This window comes from Anomaloglossus baeobatrachus, chromosome 1, assembly GCF_048569485.1.
Source record: "Anomaloglossus baeobatrachus isolate aAnoBae1 chromosome 1, aAnoBae1.hap1, whole genome shotgun sequence".
Taxonomy (NCBI): domain Eukaryota; kingdom Metazoa; phylum Chordata; class Amphibia; order Anura; family Aromobatidae; genus Anomaloglossus; species Anomaloglossus baeobatrachus.
This window is the reverse complement of record NC_134353.1, coordinates 560,180,995-560,204,348: the sequence shown is the minus strand read 5'-3', so window position 1 is coordinate 560,204,348 and position 23,354 is coordinate 560,180,995. Positions and strand designations below refer to the sequence as shown.

At 44.3% G+C, this 23,354-nt stretch overlaps 1 protein-coding gene across 3 annotated transcripts in view; it reads right to left on the bottom strand.

The window, feature by feature from the left end:
- The window catches only part of TTC39B (tetratricopeptide repeat domain 39B), a 143,451-nt gene that overhangs the window by 23,407 nt on the left and 96,690 nt on the right, over window positions 1-23,354 (bottom strand). For all 3 annotated transcript variants that reach the window (XM_075316945.1, XM_075316946.1, XM_075316947.1), the window contains 9 exons: window positions 22,318-22,385; window positions 20,754-20,818; window positions 20,555-20,660; window positions 17,218-17,283; window positions 14,869-14,977; window positions 13,320-13,387; window positions 13,176-13,235; window positions 10,733-10,894; window positions 4,075-4,166 (listed from right to left, as the gene is read on the bottom strand). In XM_075316945.1, coding sequence (XP_075173060.1) covers window positions 4,075-4,166; window positions 10,733-10,894; window positions 13,176-13,235; window positions 13,320-13,387; window positions 14,869-14,977; window positions 17,218-17,283; window positions 20,555-20,660; window positions 20,754-20,818; window positions 22,318-22,385 — 796 coding nt within the window. The remainder of the gene's footprint in view (window positions 1-4,074; window positions 4,167-10,732; window positions 10,895-13,175; window positions 13,236-13,319; window positions 13,388-14,868; window positions 14,978-17,217; window positions 17,284-20,554; window positions 20,661-20,753; window positions 20,819-22,317; window positions 22,386-23,354) is intronic.

Here is a 23,354-nt window from a genome sequence, read left to right as displayed (position 1 = left end):
CGGGGACAGCAGAGGGGGACGGGGACAGCAGAGGGGGACGGGGAGACAGCAGAGGGGGACGGGGACAGCAGAGGGGGACGGGGACAGCAGAGGGGGACGGGGACAGCAGAGGGGGACGGGGACAGCAGAGGGGGACGGGGACAGCAGAGGGGGACGGGGACAGCAGAGGGGGACGGGGACAGCAGAGGGGGACGGGGACAGCAGAGGGGGACGGGGACAGCAGAGGGGGACGGGGACAGCAGAGGGGGACAGGGACAGAAGAGGGGGACGGGGACAGAAGAGGGGGAGAGCAGAGGGGGAGGGGGACAGCAGAGGGGGAGAGCAGAGGAGGGAGATACCGGAGGAGCTGCAGAATAGAGATCACGGGGGAGGCCGGCAGATTGGGATGGCGGGGGGGCAGATCGGGATGGCGGGGGGGCAGATCGGGATGGCGGGGGGGCAGATCGGGATGGCGGGGGGCAGATCGCAGGGGGGCACGGGCAGGGGCCATTACGGGAGCGCGCAGGAGCAAATCACAAGAGCGCGCAGGGGAGGAGGGATACCGGAGGAGCTGCAGAATAGAGATAGTGGGGGGCAGATCGGGATGTCGGGGGGGGGGGCAGATCGCAGGGGGGCACGAGCAGGGGCCATTACGGAAGCGCGCAGGGGCTGCAAGGTGAGCACAATACTCATTGCTCCTGCTCCGTGACAGCAGCGGCAGCGGTGGCGTGGTACCACTAGTACCAGCCAGTGCTGCACGCTGCAGACATGTTGGGGGAGGGTCCCCAGACCAGCACAGGCCCGGGGAGGGCGGCCACCGGCAGATCAGACCGCCCCACTGCACACTGATTGGAGCGATTGCGCGTCATAGCACGATCGCTCCAATCAGTGCTGCAGGGGGGGGGGGGGGGGGGGCCACGGTGTCTGCTTGCTTCCAGCCAATGATCGGAGCTGCTGCAGCCCCGGTCCTAGCTGGATTTTACAAGATCACACTATTTTTGGCATTTTTTTTTGCCGAAAACAGCGTGATCAATGTGATTGGCGGTTCCGATTTGAACAGCCAATCACATCGATCGCCTATGGGGGGTGGCGATGCCACCCCCCCTGGGGTCAAGCAAAGGTCCCCTGCTGTAAGAAACAGCAGGGGACATCATTTGAAAGCCGTTGCTATGGCCACGGCAATCAAATGAAGTTTAGGCCGTAAAATTACGTCCCTGGTCGTTAAGTCACGTTAAAATAGGACGTAATTTTACGGCCCGCGGTCGTGAAGGGGTTAAAGTCCACATGAGACACCCAAAGAACCTAGATAACTTGGAGAAGATCTGCATGGAGGAGTGGGCCAAGATAACTCCAGAGACCTGTGCCGGCCTGATCAGGTCTTATAAAAGATGATTATTAGCTGTAATTGCAAACAAGGGTTATTCCACAAAATATTAAACCTAGGGGTTGAATAATAATTGACCCACACTTTTATGTTGAAAATTTATTAAAATTTAACTGAGCAACATAACTTGTTGGTTTGTAAGATTTATGCATCTGTTAATAAATCCTGCTCTTGTTTGAAGTTTGCAGGCTCTAACTTATTTGCATCTTATCAAACCTGCTAAATCTGCAGGGGGTTGAAGACTAGTTGTAGGCACTGTAATATATATATATATATAAGGCTACCTACACAACAGATCAGTGCTCTCTGAGAAACACTTGTACAGTTAATATTTTATCTAAGTTTTAAATGCAAAAAAAAACAAAAACAAAAAAAAAAAACAAACACAAAAACAACCTGATTTAGTGCCAGCATTATTAAAAGCAAAGATTAGAGATTTCCCTCATACAATTATTAATCACATGGAATCAGGCCACATCATAGTTCCAGTATATCATAGTATAATTGCTTATTGATTAGGACAGAGATAATAAACAGCACCGCAGTAACCTCTACTGAATACCAAGATTCTGCTAATTCATCACAACAACGGTTTCATTTGAGGTTATCCAAACAAAATAAAACAAACTTGTCACTGTGGGTCCAACTGTGGGTCCAAAAAATGCTGATCAGATTTCATCACCAGAAAAAGCTGTGGCCGCCAATACAATTACCCCAGCAAACTATGAATTGTTTAAATGCATATATTTAATTGTACAAAGACTGCTCATGGATCACATTAAAAAAGGACTGGTCAAGAGCAGCTCTTTGTTAGGGTCTCTGTACCCTATTAGGTTATACACTGTCCACCCATATCCTGTCCACCGCCATTAACTTCAGAACGGCGGCAGCTATAGGCATAGAAGTGGTGTCTAGGTATAGTAAAGTAGCCATGCGCTACGCAATGAAACCACCTATAGCGCCACCTGGTGGAAAACAAACAAAATTTTATGGTGTGCACACAGCCAAGAAGGGGGGGGGGGGGGGGGGTTGGGGTTGAGGTGCAAGTTAGAGGACCAAGGTCCAAACTATGTCAAATACCAGACACTGCACTTTATATTATATTTAAAAAAAAAAAAAAAAAGTGCAGTGTCTGGTACTTGACATAGTTTGGACCTTGGTCCTCTCACTTGCACCTCAACCCCCCCCCCCCCTTCTTGGCTGTGTGCACACCATAAAATGTTGTTTGTTTTACACCAGGTGGCGCTATAGGTGGTTTCATTGCGTAGCGCATGGCTACTTTAATATACCTAGACACCACTTCTATGCCTATAGCTGCCGCCGTTCAAGTTAATGGCGGTGGACAGAATATGGGTGGACACACTGTATACAAAAAGGAGTGGTCTTAAAAAGGGAATCTGTCACCAGGTTTTTGACACCTAATCTGAGAGCAGCATAATGTAGAGACAGAGACCCTGATTACAGCATCGTGTCACTTACTGGATGCTTGTTGTAGATTCAATAAAAATCAATGTTTTTTTAAGCAGGAGATTAACACTAGATGACTAGCATACCTACTGTGATGTAGTCCTCCATATTCATGATCTCTGTATATCCCCAGCCTCACCATTGACACCTTTCTGTATACACTGTGCATAGGCAGAAACCTGTTAATCAGTATTGTGGGTGAGGTTATACAGAGCTCAGCATTCAGAGAACTGGTAGTTCTGTAACAGAAAAAAACTGTATCAAGCAGTCCAGTAAGGCTAGTTTCACACTTGCGTTGAACGGTATCCGTTGCATTGCGTTGTGTAACGGATTCAACGGATGTGTTGCATATAGTGGCACAACGGATGCAACGGATGCTGCAAAACAACGCAATTCGTTTTGATTTTTTTTTTTTTTTTTTTTTTTTTTTTTTTTAACAGTTTTACCAGCAGCAGACTATTGTGAACGATCAGCTGATCGCTCCCAGTAGCCGGCCGCCGGGTGATCAGCTGATCGCTCCCAGTAGCCGGCCGCCGGGTGATCAGCTGATCGCTCCCTGCAGCCGGCCGCCGGGTGATCAGCTGATCGCTCCCTGCAGCCGGCCGCCGGGTGATCAGCTGATCGCTCCCAGTAGCCGGCCGCCGGGTGATCAGCTGATCGCTCCCTGCAGCCGGCCACCGAGTGATCAGCTGATCGCTCCCTGCAGCCGACCGCCGGTGATCAGCTGAGCGCTGTCACTTGCCGGCGGCCGGGCATGCCAGCGGGCGGGCGATCAGCTGAGCGCTGTCGCTTGCCGACGGCCGGGCGCTGAGCTGAACGTTCGGCCACCGCGAGCCAAAATAAAGTTTTTTTTTTGTTTTTTTTTTTTTAAATCAAAAAGAGCATGCGCAGTGGAATCCAGAGGATTCCGCTGCTCAAAACAACGTTACATGCTGCGTTCCTCCCGCTGGGCGGAAGCAATCCCGCTGGGCGGAAGCAACGGAGCGTCGCCCAGCGGAAGCAACGCAGGTCCTTTTGGTACAATCAGTCACCCATACAAGTCTATGGGAAACAGCGGAATCCGTTAACGGATTCCGCTGTTTTCCAAAAGGGCGGATTGTAACGGAAGGAAATAAACGCAAGTGTGAAAGTACCCTTAGTGATATATTGGTGCAATTAGGGTCTGTGTTATGCCATCAGATGGGGCAGAAATAACCTGCTGATTGATTCCCCTTAAATATGAGTAAATAAAGATAACCTCTCACCTGAACAAGGCCACTATATCTTCTCCTGTGGACCCAACAGCCTCCTCTGGAAGCATGCTCAGGATTGCAGCTTTTTGAAATACATAAATTGCCTAAAATCAGAAGTGTGACATGGAGGAAGTTATCATTAGGATTTCATTTCATTAATTCAGAAGAAGAAAATTAATGAAGACATAGAAACTAAAAGTATAAAAACTATTTACTTAAAAGGAAAAACACAGGCAGTGTCACTAGTTAGATCTGCTATGTTTGGCTATTCATCCATTATTAATAGTATAGAAAGGGCTAATGTCAAGCTTTTGTTATATAAAAGCCTAGGGGACGCGGGATTTGTGCACTCCGTGATGTTAATAGCCTACAAGTCCAGAAATTTACAAGATGATGTGGTACATTGTGCCCCTAGTCAAGTCAGCCTCTGAAAGTAATAGTGTAATTTATAGGCTGAGGATTTAAAAACATCTCGAAATTTGTCTGAAAGCTTTAGACCGGCTTTATACAACTACAGTATACAGTGGAAGCTTGCTTTACGAGAACAATCAGTTCTGGGAGTGTGCTCGTATAGCAAAAAAAACTCGCACCACAAGTTACTCGTAAACAGAGGGTCCACTGTATATATAAAATTAACTCATGATGTGTACCGCCCTGCGGGCTTGGCTGCGACCGCCGAGCTGCTCGAATCCGTGCTCGCACTGCGGGTGGTGGCTCGAGCCTCTCACAGACCCGGGGGTAATGTCGCTCTGCAAGCAAGTTGGCGCTACACGCGGGGATTTGGGTGTTTGGTTTGAAGTGATAGTTCATGACGCCACCCACGGGTTGTGGTGATTGTAGACACCACCGCTGCGGTGAAGGTGTGGGGGCCCCCGGGAGCGGTGTAGTGGCGCAGCTAGGTGTTGACCCCTCCGTGGGTAGGGGGATGTTGGTCCCGGGGTCCGGTGGGCTGGGGCCCGGGTGCAGGGTGTAGTGTTGCGGTGCAGCGCGGCACGGTGCCAGATGGCACTGGTGTACTCACTGACAAGACACTGGAGTCACTGGTAAACCAAACAGTGATGAACGGGGCCCGCAGCCGGCTGCAGCTTTTCCCAGATTAGGTTGGTAATGTCCGCCTTTCTCCTGCCCCTCTGTATGTGAATCTTGACTCCTGTGCCTAGGCACCGGTAGTCCGCTCCCCGACGTGTATCTGTCGTAGGAGCCAGTTTGCCCGCAGACGCTGGCCCTTTGGATCTCTTGCCCTTGGCGGTGGTACTTATCCGGAATGGTTGGGCTGTTGCCTTCAAATCGGGACTTAGGTGCGAATGAACCCCTGAGGTTCAGACTGCAATCAGTTAATTTGACTATGGTGGTGGCTTCTAGCCTAGTTCGGGGTCTGAGTACCCTGCCTGGTGCTCTGGTATCCAGTTGGCTCCCCGGTTCGGTTCCGGCGTGCCACTACCCCGTCCCGGTCCCTTACGGTTCCACCGGTCATTTTCCCGATCTCCTGCAGGCGGCCACTACAGTCTGCCTTTGCCAATAGTAACTGGGCTCCAACCCAGCCTGAGCGCAGGTCTGCCTGTAAACTTGAACTTGACTCTACCAGAGCCCAAGCTAGACTCCTATTACTATGTTTTCCGCCTCCAGGCCTGTGAACTCCTCGGTGGGTGGAGCCAACTGCCTGGCTCCACCCCCCCCCAGTGTGGACATCAAACCTGGAGGGTGGTGACAAGGCTTTAAGTTTGACTGCTGTTATCTAACTGGGATGGGGGTGTGTAGTGTTGTTGTGTCTACCTGGGACGACATGGATAGTCCAGGGCGTCACATATAATGTATATGTACCTGTCCTCTAAAGCCAGACTACTTTTGGCCATACATACGGTAATATTTGTTTCCCACAAAACATGCAGACATCTTCAGATCCGCCAACTACCTCAATGACAATGTTACCATGCTTATGTACAGAACTGTCATTGTCTGCTTGCTTCAAAGCAGAAAAGCTTTTCATCTATGGTTAGTTTTAACCCTTTCATGGGCTCCCTTTCATGATCAAGTCCTTCATGTGCCTTAAAGTCCACGTTAAAGTTCACTTTGTGGAATGCTATATTTTAAGGGTAAATTACTATGTGGATTAAGAACATCCTTGTAAATCGTGTCCATGTCACAGAGAAAGGTTTTGGGTGGTCCAGATGAGTTTGGGGATTGGGAATTAGGGGTTTTGGGTCTCAATGTAAAATTGACTTCTCAAACTCTTCAATGGGGACACAGGAACCATAAAAGTAGTCTGCTGCAACATGTAGACTAACATGAATACACCTTAATAAAAAAAAAAAAGTTTGCTCCTAGCCCAGCAAACTATGCCTCACCCACTAACATCAGGCTTCCTCAGTTAGCAAGAAAGCAGTCAAAGGACCAAAAAGAACTAAAGCCCGAGGAAATGAAAAGATAAAAATAACTTAAATGTGCACCGGACCACCAACCAAAGTTGGGTGGTGTCCACCAATGAAGACTGCAGGAACAAAATTTTACGCAAAGTACCAAAAAACTTAAAAGGTAACCTGTCACCAGAATTTTCGCTAATAAACTAAAAGAATCCCCTTCTGCAGCTCATGGGCTGCATTTTATAAAGGTTCATCTTGCTACTGGCCCCTCTTTCAGACCTAATTGACAACTTTATAAAATATTACCTTTTGCTATGGTAATTAGGTTTGTTGGCCCCCGGGGGCGGGCTGTATTTTGTCTGTTATCCCCCCCTCCTGCCGCTGTTCGCCGTCCCCCAGCGTTCTTTTACATAGATGAGGCCGTCGCCCTCATCTTCTGCAGTGCTCTGGGAGTCTCGCGCATGCGCAGTGGCACTATCGCGGGACTGAGCACAGTTTTCAAAAAAAGGTAAACAGGGATGATAAAAATAAGCAATAGCCAGCGCAAGCGCATAACAGCGAAGGCAGAGGTAAAAGCGTGGGCACGAGATTATGGACGGGTACTTGGATGACACCGGTGATGTCATTCACAGCGCAGCACATAATCTCGCGCCTGCGCAACAACATCACCGGCGCTCGCGTTTTGAAAACAGTGCTCAGTCCCGCGACTGCGTGAGACTCCCGGAGCACTGCGGAAAATGAGGGCTGCGGCCTCAACTATGTACATGAACACTGGGGGACGGCAAACAGCGGCAGGATGGGGGATAACAGACGAAATACAAACCACCCTCGGGGCCAGCAAACCTCATTAACATAGCAAAAGGTAATATTTTATAAAGTTATGTAGGTCTAAAAGGGGGGGTCAGTAGCAAGATTTATAGAATGCAGCCCATGAGCTGCAGAAGGGGATCCTTTTAGTTAATAGCGAAAATTCTGGTGACAGGTTCCCTTTAATTACCTAGTTGCTCTAATGGGGGGGGGGGGGGGGACACAGGAACCATGGGACAGCCTAAAGCTGTCCCTGGGGTGGAGAAAAAAAATAAAATATAATTATACTATTAGTATGTGAGTATTAACTCTTGCTTAAGCTTCCGCCTGGGCAACGGCAGCCTGCAGCATCTTCCTATCAAGACTTGCGTCTGCTGAAACAAAAAGGTATGGACCTTGTAAAACTTAGTAGGATAGGTTAAGTGCTAACCTTTCCTAACTTACCCAAGCAAAGACCCATCAGGGAATATATCTGCGTCCAACTGATAAGCTAAAGTTAGGCGGAATAGTGTTTTGTTAAGGTGTATTATTAGTATCAGTCTCCAGGTGGCAGCAGACTAAACCATGGTTCCTGTGTCCCCCAATGAAGCGACTAAGAAATATATGTTTTATTTCATCTTTCTATTAGGTCGTTAATATTTTATTATGATTCCCTCCCTGAGGCTGGAGATTTGGTAAAAAAAAAAAAAACAAAAAACACAAACTCATCTGAGTAATACTATTCAAAAATTGGTCCTAGTGTTACCGTATTTTTCGGACCATAAGACGCACTTTTTTCCCCCCAAATGTTGGGGGAAAGTTGGGGGTGCATCTTATGGTCTGACTATAGGGCTGCGGCCGGGAACGAGGGTGCTGCGGTGGAGCGGGTCATCGGGGGGCACGAGCAGGCAGCAACAGCGCCTGCCGTGACCACGTGGGCCCGCTCATTACATATGCACGCCCATCCTCCCGCCCATCTCTCAGCGCTGAAGCCGGCACTGACAGGTGGGCGGGAGGATGAGATGGGACGCGCGCATAGTAAAGAGCCGGTCCGCATGATCACGACTGGCAGTTACAGCCTGGAGTGATCATGTGCGGTTGTATTCACTGGTCGTCGTCGTCGTCGTCATCATCAGCGCGGGGTGCAGTGAATCAGTACACTCACCCGTCCCCATGTGTGGAGCCGTCCCCCTGCAGCATGCGATGTCTTCCTGTCTGTGCCGGTCAGCTGATCTGTGCTGATCAGCACAGACAGGAAGACATCGCGTGCTGCAGGGGGACGGCTCCACACACAGGTCATTGCCGCTGAGAGGAAGATGATCAGTGCTGGAGGGAGTGAGGAAAAGGTGAGTATAAACGTTTTTTTTCTCTGTGCTATAGGATACAGGCCATATACCAGGATGGTATATGAGCAGGATGGGGGTATATGAACAGGATGGGGGTATATGAACAGGATGGGGGTATATGAACAGGATGGGGGTATATGAACAGGATGGGGGTATATGAGCAGGATGGGGGTATATGAGCAGGATGGGAGTATATGAGCAGGATGGATGGGGAGTATATGAGCAGGATGGATGGGGGGTATATGAACAGGATGGATGGGGGGTATATGAACAGGATGGATGGGGGGTATATGAACAGGATGGATGGGGGGTATATGAACAGGATGGGGGTATATAAACAGGATGGGGGTATATAAACAGGATGGGGGTATATAAACAGGATGGGGGTATATAAACAGGATGGGGGTATATAAACAGGATGGGGGTATATAAACAGGATGGGGGTATATAAACAGGATGGGGGTATATAAACAGGATGGGGGTATATAAACAGGATGGGGGTATATAAACAGGATGGGGGTATATAAACAGGATGGGGGTATATAAACAGGATGTATGGGGGGTATATGAACAGGATGTATGGGGGGTATATGAACAGGATGTATGGGGGGTATATGAACAGGATGTATGGGGGGTATATGAACAGGATGTATGGGGGGTATATGAACAGGATATATGGGGGGTATATGAACAGGATGGGGGTATATGAACAGGATGGGGGTATATGAACAGGATGGGGGTATATGAACAGGATGGGGGTATATGAACAGGATGGGGGTATATGAACAGGATGGGGGTATATGAACAGGATGGGGGTATATGAACAGGATGGGGGTATATGAACAGGATGGGGGTATATGAACAGAATGGGGGTATATGAACAGGATGGGGGTATATGAACAGGATGGGGGTATATGAACAGGATGGGGGGTATATGAACAGGATGGGGGTATATGAACAGGATGGGGGTATATGAACAGGATGGGGGTATATGAACAGGATGGGGGTATATGAACAGGATGGGGGTATATGAACAGGATGGGGGTATATGAACAGGATGGGGGTATATGAACAGGATGGGGGTATATGAACAGGATGGGGGTATATGAACAGGATGGGGGTATATGAACAGGATGGGGGTATATGAACAGGATGGGGGTATATGAGCAGGATGGGAGTATATGAGCAGGATGGGAGTATATGAGCAGGATGGATGGGGGAAATATCAATAGGATGGGGGTATATGAACAGGATGAGGGAATATGAGCAGGATGCTGGTATATGAGCAGGATGGGGGTTTATAGCAGGATCATATACAAGGCAGGAGGATCATTACCAGGATGGGGTACCTTAGAAGAAAATTTGGGGACATTACCCCCATAACAGTGTCAGCAGCAGATCCTCGCCCCATAACAGTGTGTCATGACCCCATTTTTTTGCTTAAAGTTTTATTCTCCTATTTTCCTCCTCTAAAACCAGGGTGCGTCTTATAGTCCGAAAAATACGGTAATCTGTTTTTCCACGGACAGTGCTATGGCCGAAAATATGGTGTGAACATGGCCTCATAGGGATCTTCAATATACCTGTGTGATGGGAGCACATTAGGACAATCCTCTCCCTGTGTGACAGCAGGTTCCCATGAGGTCATTGCAATTGTAATGGAATTCTGCCAACATTTTGGGTGCTTTACGAAACACAGATGTTATTTTGAACACCTTGTATAACATTTGTCACACTGAACGGGACCATTTGTTAAAACGGGGAACAGATCATTTCAGCTTCTCGTCATTTCAGGTGGATTTTAGCCTAATCTCCAAGATTGCACTGACATGCCACTGCACGTGTTTTGTTTTTTCATGGTTTTCTGAAATTATAGCAAAATCAAATTTTTTTGCCACTATAGAAAGAAATTCAACAATACACATGCCATCAGAAAACTGCAGCAAAAAAATGCACAGCAATGTGTTAATAAAGCCTGCGCTATCCTGACCGCCTGCGCTATCCTGACCGCCTGCGCTATCCTGACCGCCTGCCATAAGACACAACCATAACCTTCTACACAAGGAAGAAAAAAAAATTAATTGCTGTGAACGAATTCCCAGAAACTTTACAATCATATTCTTACGTCTTATACATCATAGAAAGCATAAAACTGTGGAAATAATAGAAGTAAAGCACCTTGGACCACTTGCTTTCCTTGCACAGCAGGTCGGCATAGTGGTACGCCTTCAGCCAGTCTTGCTGGAAAGTATGGCTCCACATCAGTTCCCAGTAGCAGAGGTGGTGAATCTGTTTCCATTCCTGCTGAGCAACAATGCATTGCCTGAAGGTCTCCTGTGCCTGCACAATGAATTAGTGGGCATATTAGAAAAATAATAGCGATATACATTATGATATACTTGTGGATCGCAGACAAACTGTGTGCAAGGAACAAATGATGGTCATATCTTGATGCATGACATAAGCATGTGGCCACAGGCTTCTTACTTTTTATGCAGAGGATTCTTTGCTCACATTTTAGCTGGGAAGTTTTTAGCCTTGGAACTGAGCATTTAACTAACATAGATAAGACTAAAGCCCCTAATATAACCATCGGCCGGACAATGGTGCAGAGAATCACTTGGCTGGCAGTTAAGCTTTCACAGGTATGCTCGCTTTGTTCTCCATGAGACAGCAGTAACCAGTGTTTTGGTGGTGGCTTGTCTCTTAAGGTACTGTCACACATAACCAAATCGCTAGCGAGATCGCAGCTGAGTCATGGTTTCTGTGACACAGTAGTGATCCCGTTAGCGATCTCGTTATGTGTGACACCTACCAGCGATCCGGTCCTGCTGTGAGGTCGCCGGTCGTTGCAGAATGGTCCAGGCCATTTTCTTCAAAGGCGATGTCCTGCTGAGCAGAACCCATTGCTGTGTTTGTTGACACTGTGTGACAGAGTCCCAGTGACTACTGAGATCGTTATACAGGTCGCTACTGCGACCTGTATCGTTACAGCATCGTTGGTAAGATCTGACTGTGACATCTCACCAGCGACCTCCCAGCGACTTACCAGCGATCCCTATCAGGTCGCATCATTTTCGGGATCACTGGTAAGTCGTTGTGTGTGACTGGGCCTTTAGAGAATAGAAGGATCGTTAGTGTGAAACCGAAGCCGCTGGATCATTATCTCCCCCACCATTATCTGTTGGGGGAGAGTGGAGCACATTCAGATTAGAGACTCACCAAGCCAGTCGATATCAGTGGGATTGGACAATGTAAGTCTAATGTGTATGGGGGCCTTAAAGAGATCTATCACCAGGTCTTTGCCAGCTAAACTGACAGCAGAATATTGTAGAGACAGTTCCCAATTTCAGCAATGTGTCACTAACAAGGCTGCCTGTAGTGTTATTTTGTTAAAATCACTGTTTTAATCAGCATACGATTATCACTGGAGGACTAGTAAACCTGCTGCCGTGTAGTCCTCCATATTAATGAGCTTTGCATAAGTCACCCCCCCACTGATTGGCAGCCTTCTGTGTGCATTGCTCATAGACAAAAAGTTATCAATCAGTGGTGGGTGCATGGGTTTTGCGCATGTCAGCTCAGCATTCAGAAACTAGTAAAATCTTAGAGCCAATAAATGTGAATTTAATCAAAACTGCAGCAAATAGCCTAACAAGTGACACCTCGCTGGAATCAGGCGCAAGTGTCCAAGATGGTGTAACAAAAATCTGGTAACAGATTCTCTAAAAATATCTGTGCTGGGTGCTACAGGCGTGCCGCTCAGTAGTCAGCATTACTTCCAAGTGATAACCAGAAGAACAGGCTTCTTACAAAGTGACTCAATATTATTATATGTAGATGTGTATAGTAATCTGATGTTCTAATATTCATTGTTCTCAATATATCCACTTAGGCTATTATTATCCTTGTTAATTGCCCCTGAGCAATCATTCACAATCACTGCACACAGTAAATATGTTCAGCTCTTGAACATCAAACCGATTTGCTTGTTTACTACATCTTTTATGCCAACATAAATGAATCCCGGTCGTCAACACATTTCCTTGTCCCTTCTATTGAAATCTGTCTTGTGGTAAAAAAAGAATAAATCGTTCATATGAATCGCACAGGAATATAGACATATGTAGATACAATAGACAAGAACAGATAAACTTGCTATATGGTCAGTCTGTAATAGGCATTCTCTTGACAATTACATGTGGGTAATAACAGTTTGGCATCCCAAATAAAACTACATCAGACCTGGATCCCACTCACCCTTTAAATTTGAAGGCTTTGGCCCAGGAGAGGCAAGCTTTATTGTGTAGGATCAACATAAGGAGTACTCCAATTAGCGTGTGCCCATCTTCTGCGACAGTTACAACAATACTACAAGTATAGTCTAAATAGCAGTAATGCCGTTCAATATTCATATTGTCAGTGTTCACATATACCTTAGTGCATACAGAGTACTGCTGATCCTGTTTATCTGCTATTGCAAACATAGTAGCTTGCACCTGTTCACATGGCAGCTTACACCTATTAACACGTGACTCCTTTTGTCTGCAAGTGTGTAACAGTCTTATTGGAATTTGAAAAAAAATAAATAAAAAAATGAAAGGAACAGTAAAATAATTACCTGTTCAAAGTTTCCTTTCAGCACATCTATACGGGCAGCATAGAAGAGGATAATAGAACCCTGAAAAAATAGGGAACACATTATTTAGGAGGTGAGGTGTAATACATATATATGCTCATACAGGCTTAGGTGAAGGTTACATACATTTGGGAATTTCTGGAGGTATGGTTCAATGAGCGCTTCGGCTTCTTCAAGATTACCTTCTCCAGTACCTAGAAAGAGTGGCATGTTAATGATTAACAGTAAACATTTCAAAGATCATTTTTAGCACAGTGTACCAACAATGAGCTATATGATACAATAGACTAGACATGAAACTTAGAGAACCAACCAGCCGGATTTTCCTATATAAACTAAAGCCAGTGCTATACTGGCACTATCATGCTGATTCTAGACATACCCTTAGTTGTGAGTGTACGTTCTGAAATATAGGAAAGTAAAGTTTGTAAAATGCACTGTTTGATAGGTGCAACAGAATATCTAATAGGTTGATCGGGTTTTGCTACTTATTTCCGCCCCTGTTTGCCTGTCCTTCTTCCCTCCTTCCTCCCCCGTTATAAGAGAGGCTGGGGGAGGAAGGTCAGGCAGGCAGACAGGGGCGGGAATAACTAGCAAAACCCGACCCACCTATTAGATATTCTGCAGCTGCTATCAATCAAATAACAGTGCATTTCACAAACTTTACTTGCCTGTATTTCAGGAAGTATACATCCAATCTCACAACTAAAAGGTATGAGTAGAATCGGCATGATGGCGCCAGTATAGCACTGGATTTAGTTTATATAGGAAATCCTGGTGATTGGTTCCCTTTAAAGTATGTCACAAGGTTAAACGTGGCCAGTTTTGCACTTGTTAGCACGGCTGCTTCCCAGAGTATTCCACTTTTTGTTAATCCATTATACAGTACCATATGGGCCTTTTCAGATAGTATCATTTTTTTATGGTCTTTACCAAGAGGTGGTGTTCACAGGTAATAATGCCGAGCAGCCAAAAAACGCCCCCTTGGAATGGACTACAAAAACATGGAACTAGATGGTGTTTTTTTTTTTTTTTTTGTTTTTTTTTCCCCCTTTTTAAATTCAAATAATATATAGTTGCTGCTCCCCAAAGTATTTAAGAGCAAAAACTGGCCACTTTCAATTCATGACAAGTCCTCTTTAAAAGACATTGTCTGCAACACTCGTGGGTTGCAACTTTTATATTAAATGTTCCTGGAAAGGGAAAATTGAACTGTAATTCAACCAACCATAATTTATTTCCCCAATGTTCCCAAAATGTAGTGTTGTCTGGTGTCTAATACATTTATACCAATATGAGCACTAAGTGAAAAACCAAAAAAATTGCATACTTCCATGGAGTTTAGTCACAAAGGATAGCACTGAACTTCAAGTTTGCGAAAGACTACATTTACCCCCCAGAAGAGCAGACAGACCAGGAACAAAGGCCCTAAATCACCTGTTTGCACCCAGTGGTGGTTGCGCTCTATGTAAGGGAGGGAGATGGCTAAGCATAGTTATCTCCATCAGTCCTGAGGACAATGAATGGAGAAGTAGTTTTGACCCCTGGAACATATTTATCAAAGTTAGGCGATAAATGTTAATAGGAACCTAAAACAAATGTAGAACAATTTCATATAAGAATATTCCTATAGGCGGAGTATGACTACTGGAGCACATACTGTCAGGAAGCTTACCAAGTATTAAGGAGACATATGTATGGTAGAAGAGGAGTGTGAGGACACATAGAATGGCCCTTAGACTGGCCCCAGAGGCTCCTTCTCTCAGCTGGAAAAGCCCCAGCTCCTGTGAAACACACAGCGCAATCATTAGCACACGAGCTGCAGCGGTCGTACAGCAATGCTCATCACGGTTCTGCACCACTTCACATGGTTTGTAGCAATTAAGACACTTTACATGTATGCCAGCTGTGCCAGACATCTGCTTATCTAATGCGCAGTCAGAAAATGTTAGATTACACGCAGCCCCATCTCTAATCTGTTTATGTATCGGTGATTGCTACACAGAGTACGGAAAATATACATTACCATGGACTAGCATTTTACATTGTACAAGTCAGATTTGGTGTTTAGGTCAATTAAAAAAAAAAAAAAAAGTCGTTACCGTAAATAGGATTACTTTTAAAAATTAAAATTACCGTAATTCTATATTGAAGCTAAACTTTTGTGTATTTCTAGTAAGAAAATAATTAGAAAGCGAAATAAGCAGAGATGAGCGCTGTGAGCAAAATAAAAGCATCAAATCCACATTGTAAGAGCGCTTGTGTTCTGCAGGAAAAGCTACAATATTTTATTGGTACCATTATGAGGTCCATGATCTAGTTTTAGTATAAAGTTTTTTGGGGTTTTTTTTCGGTTGGAGGGGAGGGGGGGGTAAGACAAGCAATTCGGTCATTTTGTCCCCCCCCATTTTGGCATTAACTAATAGTTCTATACTTCATTAGTTTGGACAGTTGCACATGCATATTATAACAAATACGAAATTCTTAAGTAAATTAAAAAAAAATTACCTATTTGTGTTTCAAGAAAAGAGGGTTCATTTTTAGGTTTTACATTTTTATATGTTTTATTAGATCTTTATTAGTCTCCTTAGGATCCTGCAGTTAGATAATATTGCAGTTTGCTGTATGGTCCCCAGTGTCCGAAGCCTGGCACAACAAGTGCAAGTCGTGGGGGTACTGATGAAGACAGCAATCCCCCACACCCCTGACTGGTCTCTAACTTCCTAAATGCTGCTGTTGTAATTGATAGTTTCATCTAAGGCAGTGATGGCTAACCTATGACACGTGAGCGGTGACATGCCGAGCCATTTTTGCTGACATGCGTGGCAGGGATGGTCGGGCGCATCCCGATCTATGAGACAAGCTGCCGGTGATTTAAAAACTAGAACTAAATGTGCGGCTAAACTGTCCCTAAATGACCGACCGGGGGGGTGTGTTGTGATGTTAAATCACCACCGGCCGCCGCTAGTCTAATAGATCGAGATATGGCCGCCACTAATTTTTATTCTGTACCTTTAATCAGAGTCCTGAGTGAGAAGTGCTTATGCACCACACAGTACGTAACACACCTTTCTAACCCACCAGAGCGAAGCATAAAGATAGGCGCCATTGCAGTGTGGCTGCTGCAGTAAAGCCACACATCAGCACATCTATAGAGTGCTGTTGCTGCCAGTTAGAATTCAGCTCACCATTGCTCAGGATAGGTTATAAACATTTTGGTGGGTAGGAAGGAAAATGGAGGTAATGACTGCTGGGGGGGTGGGGGGTGGTAGGGGAGTAGAGGAGACAAGGACTATTCAGGGGGAGGGGGAGAGGAGGTAATCATCATCTCCTCTCCTCCTTCCCCAGCGGCCATTATCTCCTCTCCCCCTAGCAGTCATTATCCAATAACTTATTAGAGCTACACATCTCACATAATTATGGATTTTTGAAGAAGTGACACCACCCAAGTTATACTCTTTTTTTTTAACGAATATTGACACACCAAGCTCAAAAGGTTGGTAATCACTGATCTAAGGGGTGTTGCTGTTGTAATTGATAGTTTCATTAAAGGGGTGTTACTGTTGCGATCGCAGCAGTTACTCTCAGTGCTGGCTATATAACATAGCAAGTACCCACACTATATGGAGAGAGTACATCTCCTTAGCCCACTCCATATAGTAAGTATGCATATCCGCCATGACTAAGGCAGGTTTCGCGAAGGGTTTCACGAAGTTGCATCCAAAACTTTGCAGCGTTCCGCCACTGTAAAGGCAGGTGCCTGCATCTTCATGATCTACAAGCTCCCCATCTTCTTCAGCCGCTCACTCACAGCTTTCTTCCTACACACAAAAGCCAAAGCGGTGGCCTTGTGGAGAGGTATCAGCGTACATGTACTGGAGCACGATCTACACTAGGCTTTTCTTCCATACAGATTATGAATTCCATTGTATAAATCACTTTTTCGTTGAGAGGATCTCCCCCTTAAAGTTCAGCTTTTCAAAATAATGTTGGACAAAATAATAATTCCAGAAAAATCACTCACCCTGTTTCCAGAAAAACCAATGAATTCCAGCAACCTGAGAATCCTTGAAGGTAAGAGAGAAAGCATCTGGAAAAAATCAGCAATATAGAATGTAAGATCTGGACAATGAACACAGGGCAAAGAACAGAATGTGTCAGTGCCCAGAAGGGCCCGGCTCTGTCATATTCTCATCTAAGACAACTTCATGTAAAAATAGAAATATTATCACAAGCTTATGTGTGGGATTAAAGGGATTGCCTGCCCACAGATGATTGAATGATTATTCAAGGATGTGCAATGTTAGCGAGCGAGAGGTTATGCAATTTGTTTGTTTGTATTGCTACTGATGTCAATGAGTTAAAGACCCTAACATAGAAAGTAACTAAAGTGAAAGCATGAAAAATGAAAATATTTCGACAACTGATTCTTTGAGGTGAAATGGACCTAAAATCCTATAAACAAAAAAGTGACATCAAACATTCAACCTCTATAGCAGCCTTCTCAACTGGATCACCATTTCCCTGCATCTACATGAGAAAACAAAAAAAACAAAAAAACAAAAAAAAAAACCAAACACACAAATGTAAAAGGAAACTTGTCATGTTGTACATGCAGTCCAATCTGTGGACAGCATGGTATAGAGAAGAAGCTGAGCAAATGAAAAAAAAACCAAGCCACAATTATATGAATATTAATAAATGGTATATTTTTTTTATTCTATAGATTCAGTATAACCTGTAATTGTATGTATGTATGTATGTATGTATATTGACAGTCTTTTCTGCATGTTCTATATACAGTATTTTTCGGACCATAAGGCGCACTTTTTTTTTACCCCAAATGTTGGCGGAAAGTGGGGGGTGCGTCTTATGGTCTGAATATAGGGCTGCGGCCGGGAATGAGGGTGCTGCGGTGGAGCGGGTCATCGGCGGCACAAGCAGGCTGTGGCAGCGCCTGCCGTAACCACATGGGCCCGCTCATTACATATGTACGCCGGCACTGACAGGTGGGCGAGATGATGGGCGGGGGATGCAAGCATAGTAAACAGCCATCCGTGATCACCCCTGGCAAATACAGCCTGGAGTGATCATGTGCAGCTGTATTCACTGCTCCCCGCGCTGATGATGATGCATTATCATCAGCGCGGGGGGCAGTGAATAAGTACGATACACTCATTGGCCACTTCCATGCAGCTTTGCGATGTCCTCCCGTCTGCCGGTCAGCTGATCTGTGTAGAGAGCGGTGAGCACAGCGATGAGGTCATCGCTGTGCGCGCCACTAGTCACGCAGGTCAGCTGACCGGCAGACAGGAGGACGAGCGGTGCTGCAGGGAAGTGACCGTGACTGCTCCACACAGAACAGTGGCGCTGCTGCCGTCACAGACAGGGGGAGGAGCAATGCTGCATGGTGTGAGGAAATATAGCAATCAGAGGTTAAAATTTAGCTTTTAATCTATTATATTAAAATCCTTATAGACTAAAACATTAAACCCAAAGTTCTCTGGATTGCTGTCGTTACACAGCCCTCACAGCCCCAGAGAACCTATGACATAACAAACCAATCAAAAAAACACAAAAAACACAATTCAAAAATTGAGTGTGATGGTTAGCACTCCAATAAGGACAGTGGTCCAATATGAGTATCTAAAAAATCATCAAAAACAACTCAATATAATAAACATATAGTGCACGGTAATCCTCAAAGAGGAATTTACTAATTCAATTTTTACAGAGTGAGTTAGGATTGATCTCACCCATTCTTGCAGCTTGGGGTGCAGAAGGCTTCCTCTATATGGGTCCACACAGCGTCAGCTGGCCCTATACTGACCCTAGAAGACCTTCATAACATCTAACACCCCAAGGCTTCTGCTCTTACAAGAACAGACCACATCTAGTCCTCTCTTGTGCCCCTACAATATTCCTGGCCCTCGTCCCGACGCGTTTCATCACTTCCGACTCATCAGGGGACATCAGTATTGCATTAGAGGTAACAGGTCCTACACCCAGACTCACATAGAGATTTGAGGATTACCGTGCACTATATGTTTATTATATTGAGTTGTTTTTGATGATTTTTTAGATACTCATATTGGACCACTGTCCTTATTGGAGTGCTAACCATCACACTCAATTTTTGAATTGTGTTTTTTGTGTTTTTTTGATTGGTTTGTTATGTCATAGGTTCTCTGGGGCTGTGAGGGCTGTGTAACGACAGCAATCCAGAGAACTTTGGGTTTAATGTTTTAGTCTATAAGGATTTTAATATAATAGATTAAAAGCTAAATTTTAACCTCTGATTGCTATATTCTCTAATTTTGAAGAGGTCTATTCTCCTACATCAGGAGTTGCTGAATTGATGGTGTGAGGAAAGGTGAGTATAAACGTTTATTTTTTTGTGTGACACAGGATATAGGCCATATAGCAGGATGAGGGTATATATCAGGATGGGGGCATATACAAGGATGGCAGTATATATCAGGATGGGGGCATATAGCAGGATGGGGATCATATACAATGCAGGAGGATCATTACCAGGATTGGGTACGTTTAGTAGAGAATTTGGGGACATTACCCCCATAACAGTGTCAGCAGCAGATCCTCGCCCCATAACAATGTGTCATGACCACATTTTTTGCTTTAAATTTTATTTTCCCATTTTCCTCCTCTAAAACCAGGGTGCGTCTTATGGTCCGATGCGTCTTATAGTCCGAAAATTACAGTATTTGTACTGAAACTATTCTCACAAGAATGCCTAGTCAAGCTGAGCAGCTCCTCCTGATCCATATCATCCTGCCTGCAGATCAGATACTATTTTGAACGTGACAGGTTCCTTTTAACCTGCAAATGTAACGGCTAAATAAATAAAAACAAAAAATAAATTACTTTCATAAAATATATTCAATGTAACATAACTGTTTTTTTCTGCAATAAAGCCAAAACTGAGACAATGCAGTGACTCATACACGAGTCAAGATGTCCTTACATTGACTGCCATTTATCTGAATAGCTTCCATGTCATGAGTAACACTATATAATGTAGTAGAACGCTATATGACAGATCGACTGCAGCTATTCCCAGTCAGCAGGTGCATTATTTAACAGGTTGCCCCTGATGAGACCAACCCAAACATACACTATAAGGCATTTATTTGCTGCAAGAACGTCATTTGAAATGCTACTCAATCACGGCCATGACTGTTTGATGAGGGTGTTGTCTTTGTACTTTTCAAACTAAAAACATGTACATATTCTGGCACTAGAAGAGTGTTTCAACATATTCTACCTAAACTTTGGCTGCACTTACAGAATATAACAAATAGTAACATCAAGAAAAACAAAAAGGTTGTTTCAACACTTACCAAATTAAAGGCCCCTATTCCGAGCTTAACGCCACCTTCAAATTGGTGCTGAGTTTCACTTGAGTTCTTGTTTTGTGCCATTGATGAAAGAACTTGGTGGCATTCTCTACAGGATACAAACATCAAGGCATTAGTCAGTGAATGATTAAAAGACAAATCAAGACTAAAAAAATAAAAGTTTATGGAAGAAATTATTTACTTGTAGATTTGGTAACTTGTCCTGATTTTGAGTCCGCCTTTAATAAAGTTGATCATGTTTTCATCCTAGAAGAATGAACAAAAAGAATCTTTTCTTTACTTTTAATCAGATACCATACCATCAATATAAGCCAACTGTATATGTGTTGGGAGCCCTACTACAAAGAACATCAAACTTTCAGCCTTTACTTCCTTCCCGTGTATTAAATGGCCAAGTAGTTGGTCATTGAGTAGACTAGTCAACAATGCAGTGGCGTGAAATAAGAACACGAAATGAGGCGCGGTGTTTTCTTTGTGCCACAATGACTTTTGTTTAATCAATGGACATAGGGTAACAGTGGTCAGACCCCACATATCCGACATTAGAGCCTCAGCCTACCAATGAAGAAACCTCTTCAGTGAAATGATATAGCCAACATTAGAATAATGTAACAAGATTAATACATCAAGATAAAGGAAAACACCCAAACAGCTCTATGGCAGAATGACATGTATCAGCGTGGTTCCTTGCCAATGCCAGAGTCCAACTGTAGCTTTGCATTGTGTCAGTCTATTACAAAGTCTTTCCGCAAGTCAGAGATAAAAATAGCAAGCCTATCATAATTAGCTTATCTTACTGTAATCAAGATTAGACCAAAAGATCATTATTGGTACATTTTCCATTTTAATATTTCATTCGTGCTCAGACAAAAAAAAAAAAAAAAATCATAATATGCTTAGAATTGCATGTTGAATCCTCGCTGCAGCTATTGCCTTACACACCAACATGTTGGGATGTCATCCATTGGGATATCATTACTAAATGGCCCCCTGCCTAATATCACAATGGTTAACACCTCTTAGCAGTTTATAATTGTACTGCCCGCTCAAGTAAAATGTCAGCCTGAAGGCTAGTGTACACATGTGGTGGGAAAGTCATGCAATCCTAAGGACGTCTGAAATCTTGTGGGTGTTCTCTAATTACTTATCCCCAAAAAACACCTAATAAGGGAGTCTGTCAGAGCAAACCAATAGTATACACCAAGCACATAGTTTTGTAGAGGTTATAGCCCCTAGAAAGATCACACTTTGTGTTCTAATCAATGAAGTTTAGTGAAACATGCTAATTATGATGACCAGGGCACCCTTTGTGTGGTCAAAAGGCTCCACGCACTGCTCGCCCACTGGTTTTGCATGCCCTGCCGCCCAGTGCTGGTTTGCAGACTGTGCTTGCTCCAAGCAAGTCAGTGCTGTCAGTCACCAGTGAGGGAGGCAGGGACATTTAAAACCAGTGGGGGATAGTGCACTGATCCACTTGGCCACACCAAGTGTGCACAGAGTTTCCCAATTAGCAAATTTGTATAAAACATCAGTTTCTGCAGAAAAGAGGCAGTGATTATTGTTTGAGTTGAAGGACTCTCTTTGAAATTAAATTTAAACTACTGCACAAGTCCAGAAGTCTCTTCTGATCATTGGCCTCATACATAGTTTCTGCGATGCACAAAAGGGACTCATTTTGGAATACGGGATTGTATTTGACAATCACCATGAGATACTGAGAATCTAACACACAATTGGCTTATTACCTGCACAAACGTCAAAGCAGCCTTCTGCAGGAGGCACTCGGCATAGCAGATCTCAGCATGCATTTCCTCTGAAGAACAAAACAAATCAGGGTGAACTAATGTGAAGGTCAGGGCTTCTGGCATCGCCACTACATAGTTGCTGAAACTAGATTTTAGGCACAGCAGCTCAAGTATCGTCTTAAGAAGGAAACTTTAGAATTAACAGGTTTTGCAATTACTAAAGACCCAATTTACAGATGTCTGCCTCCTAAATAAATTCCATCCACTTTTTTATGGGTGGAACACATACCTATTATATAATGTTTACGTGCCCTTTTATTTGGGAACATCATGTCTGGGTTTTTTTTGCATATGTAAAAAACAAAAAGGTATGAATGAGCTCTAAGATAATACTATTCAATCACTTCACTCGGTCTTAAGATATAAATTATAATTGGAAAAATATCCTATTGATGTGCTGCATTAACTTTGTATATGGTGCTGTTCACATTTTTTGACAGAACTGCAAAAATAATGAACCTCATAGTAGAATCTGACAAACCCCAATATTTACTAGAGCTGGTCAGAGGAAAAGATGAAAATTTTTAGAAGTTCCTGCTTGCCTAAGGAAAAGCTCCTTCTCTCCGATGCCCCCTAAATATGTGGTATATAACCACCATGCTGCAATAGTCCTCAGCCTTTTTACTTTATCCGAATTCAGGGTGGCAACAATCAGGCAAACACAAGTTCATACCTCTACTTAACTGCTGGTAGAAGAGGCAGCATCATGTATGAGCCGCTAACCTGCTCTTGTGTAACTACCTTTGAGTGTAGCGCAGCAATTGGTGTTCTGCATTTTAAGCCCAGCACAGTGAGTACCACTATGTGGCAGACATTATTGATACTACTGCAATGCTCACAAAGCCCAATGTGGTATGGTATCATTAAGTAAGCTGGTCCCGAAGAGGTGACTAGAGCATTAAGATATGGGCACATGGCATTTCAGGTGGGTCTGCTCAGACACATTTGAACACGAAGAAAATGCTCAAAAGAATGAA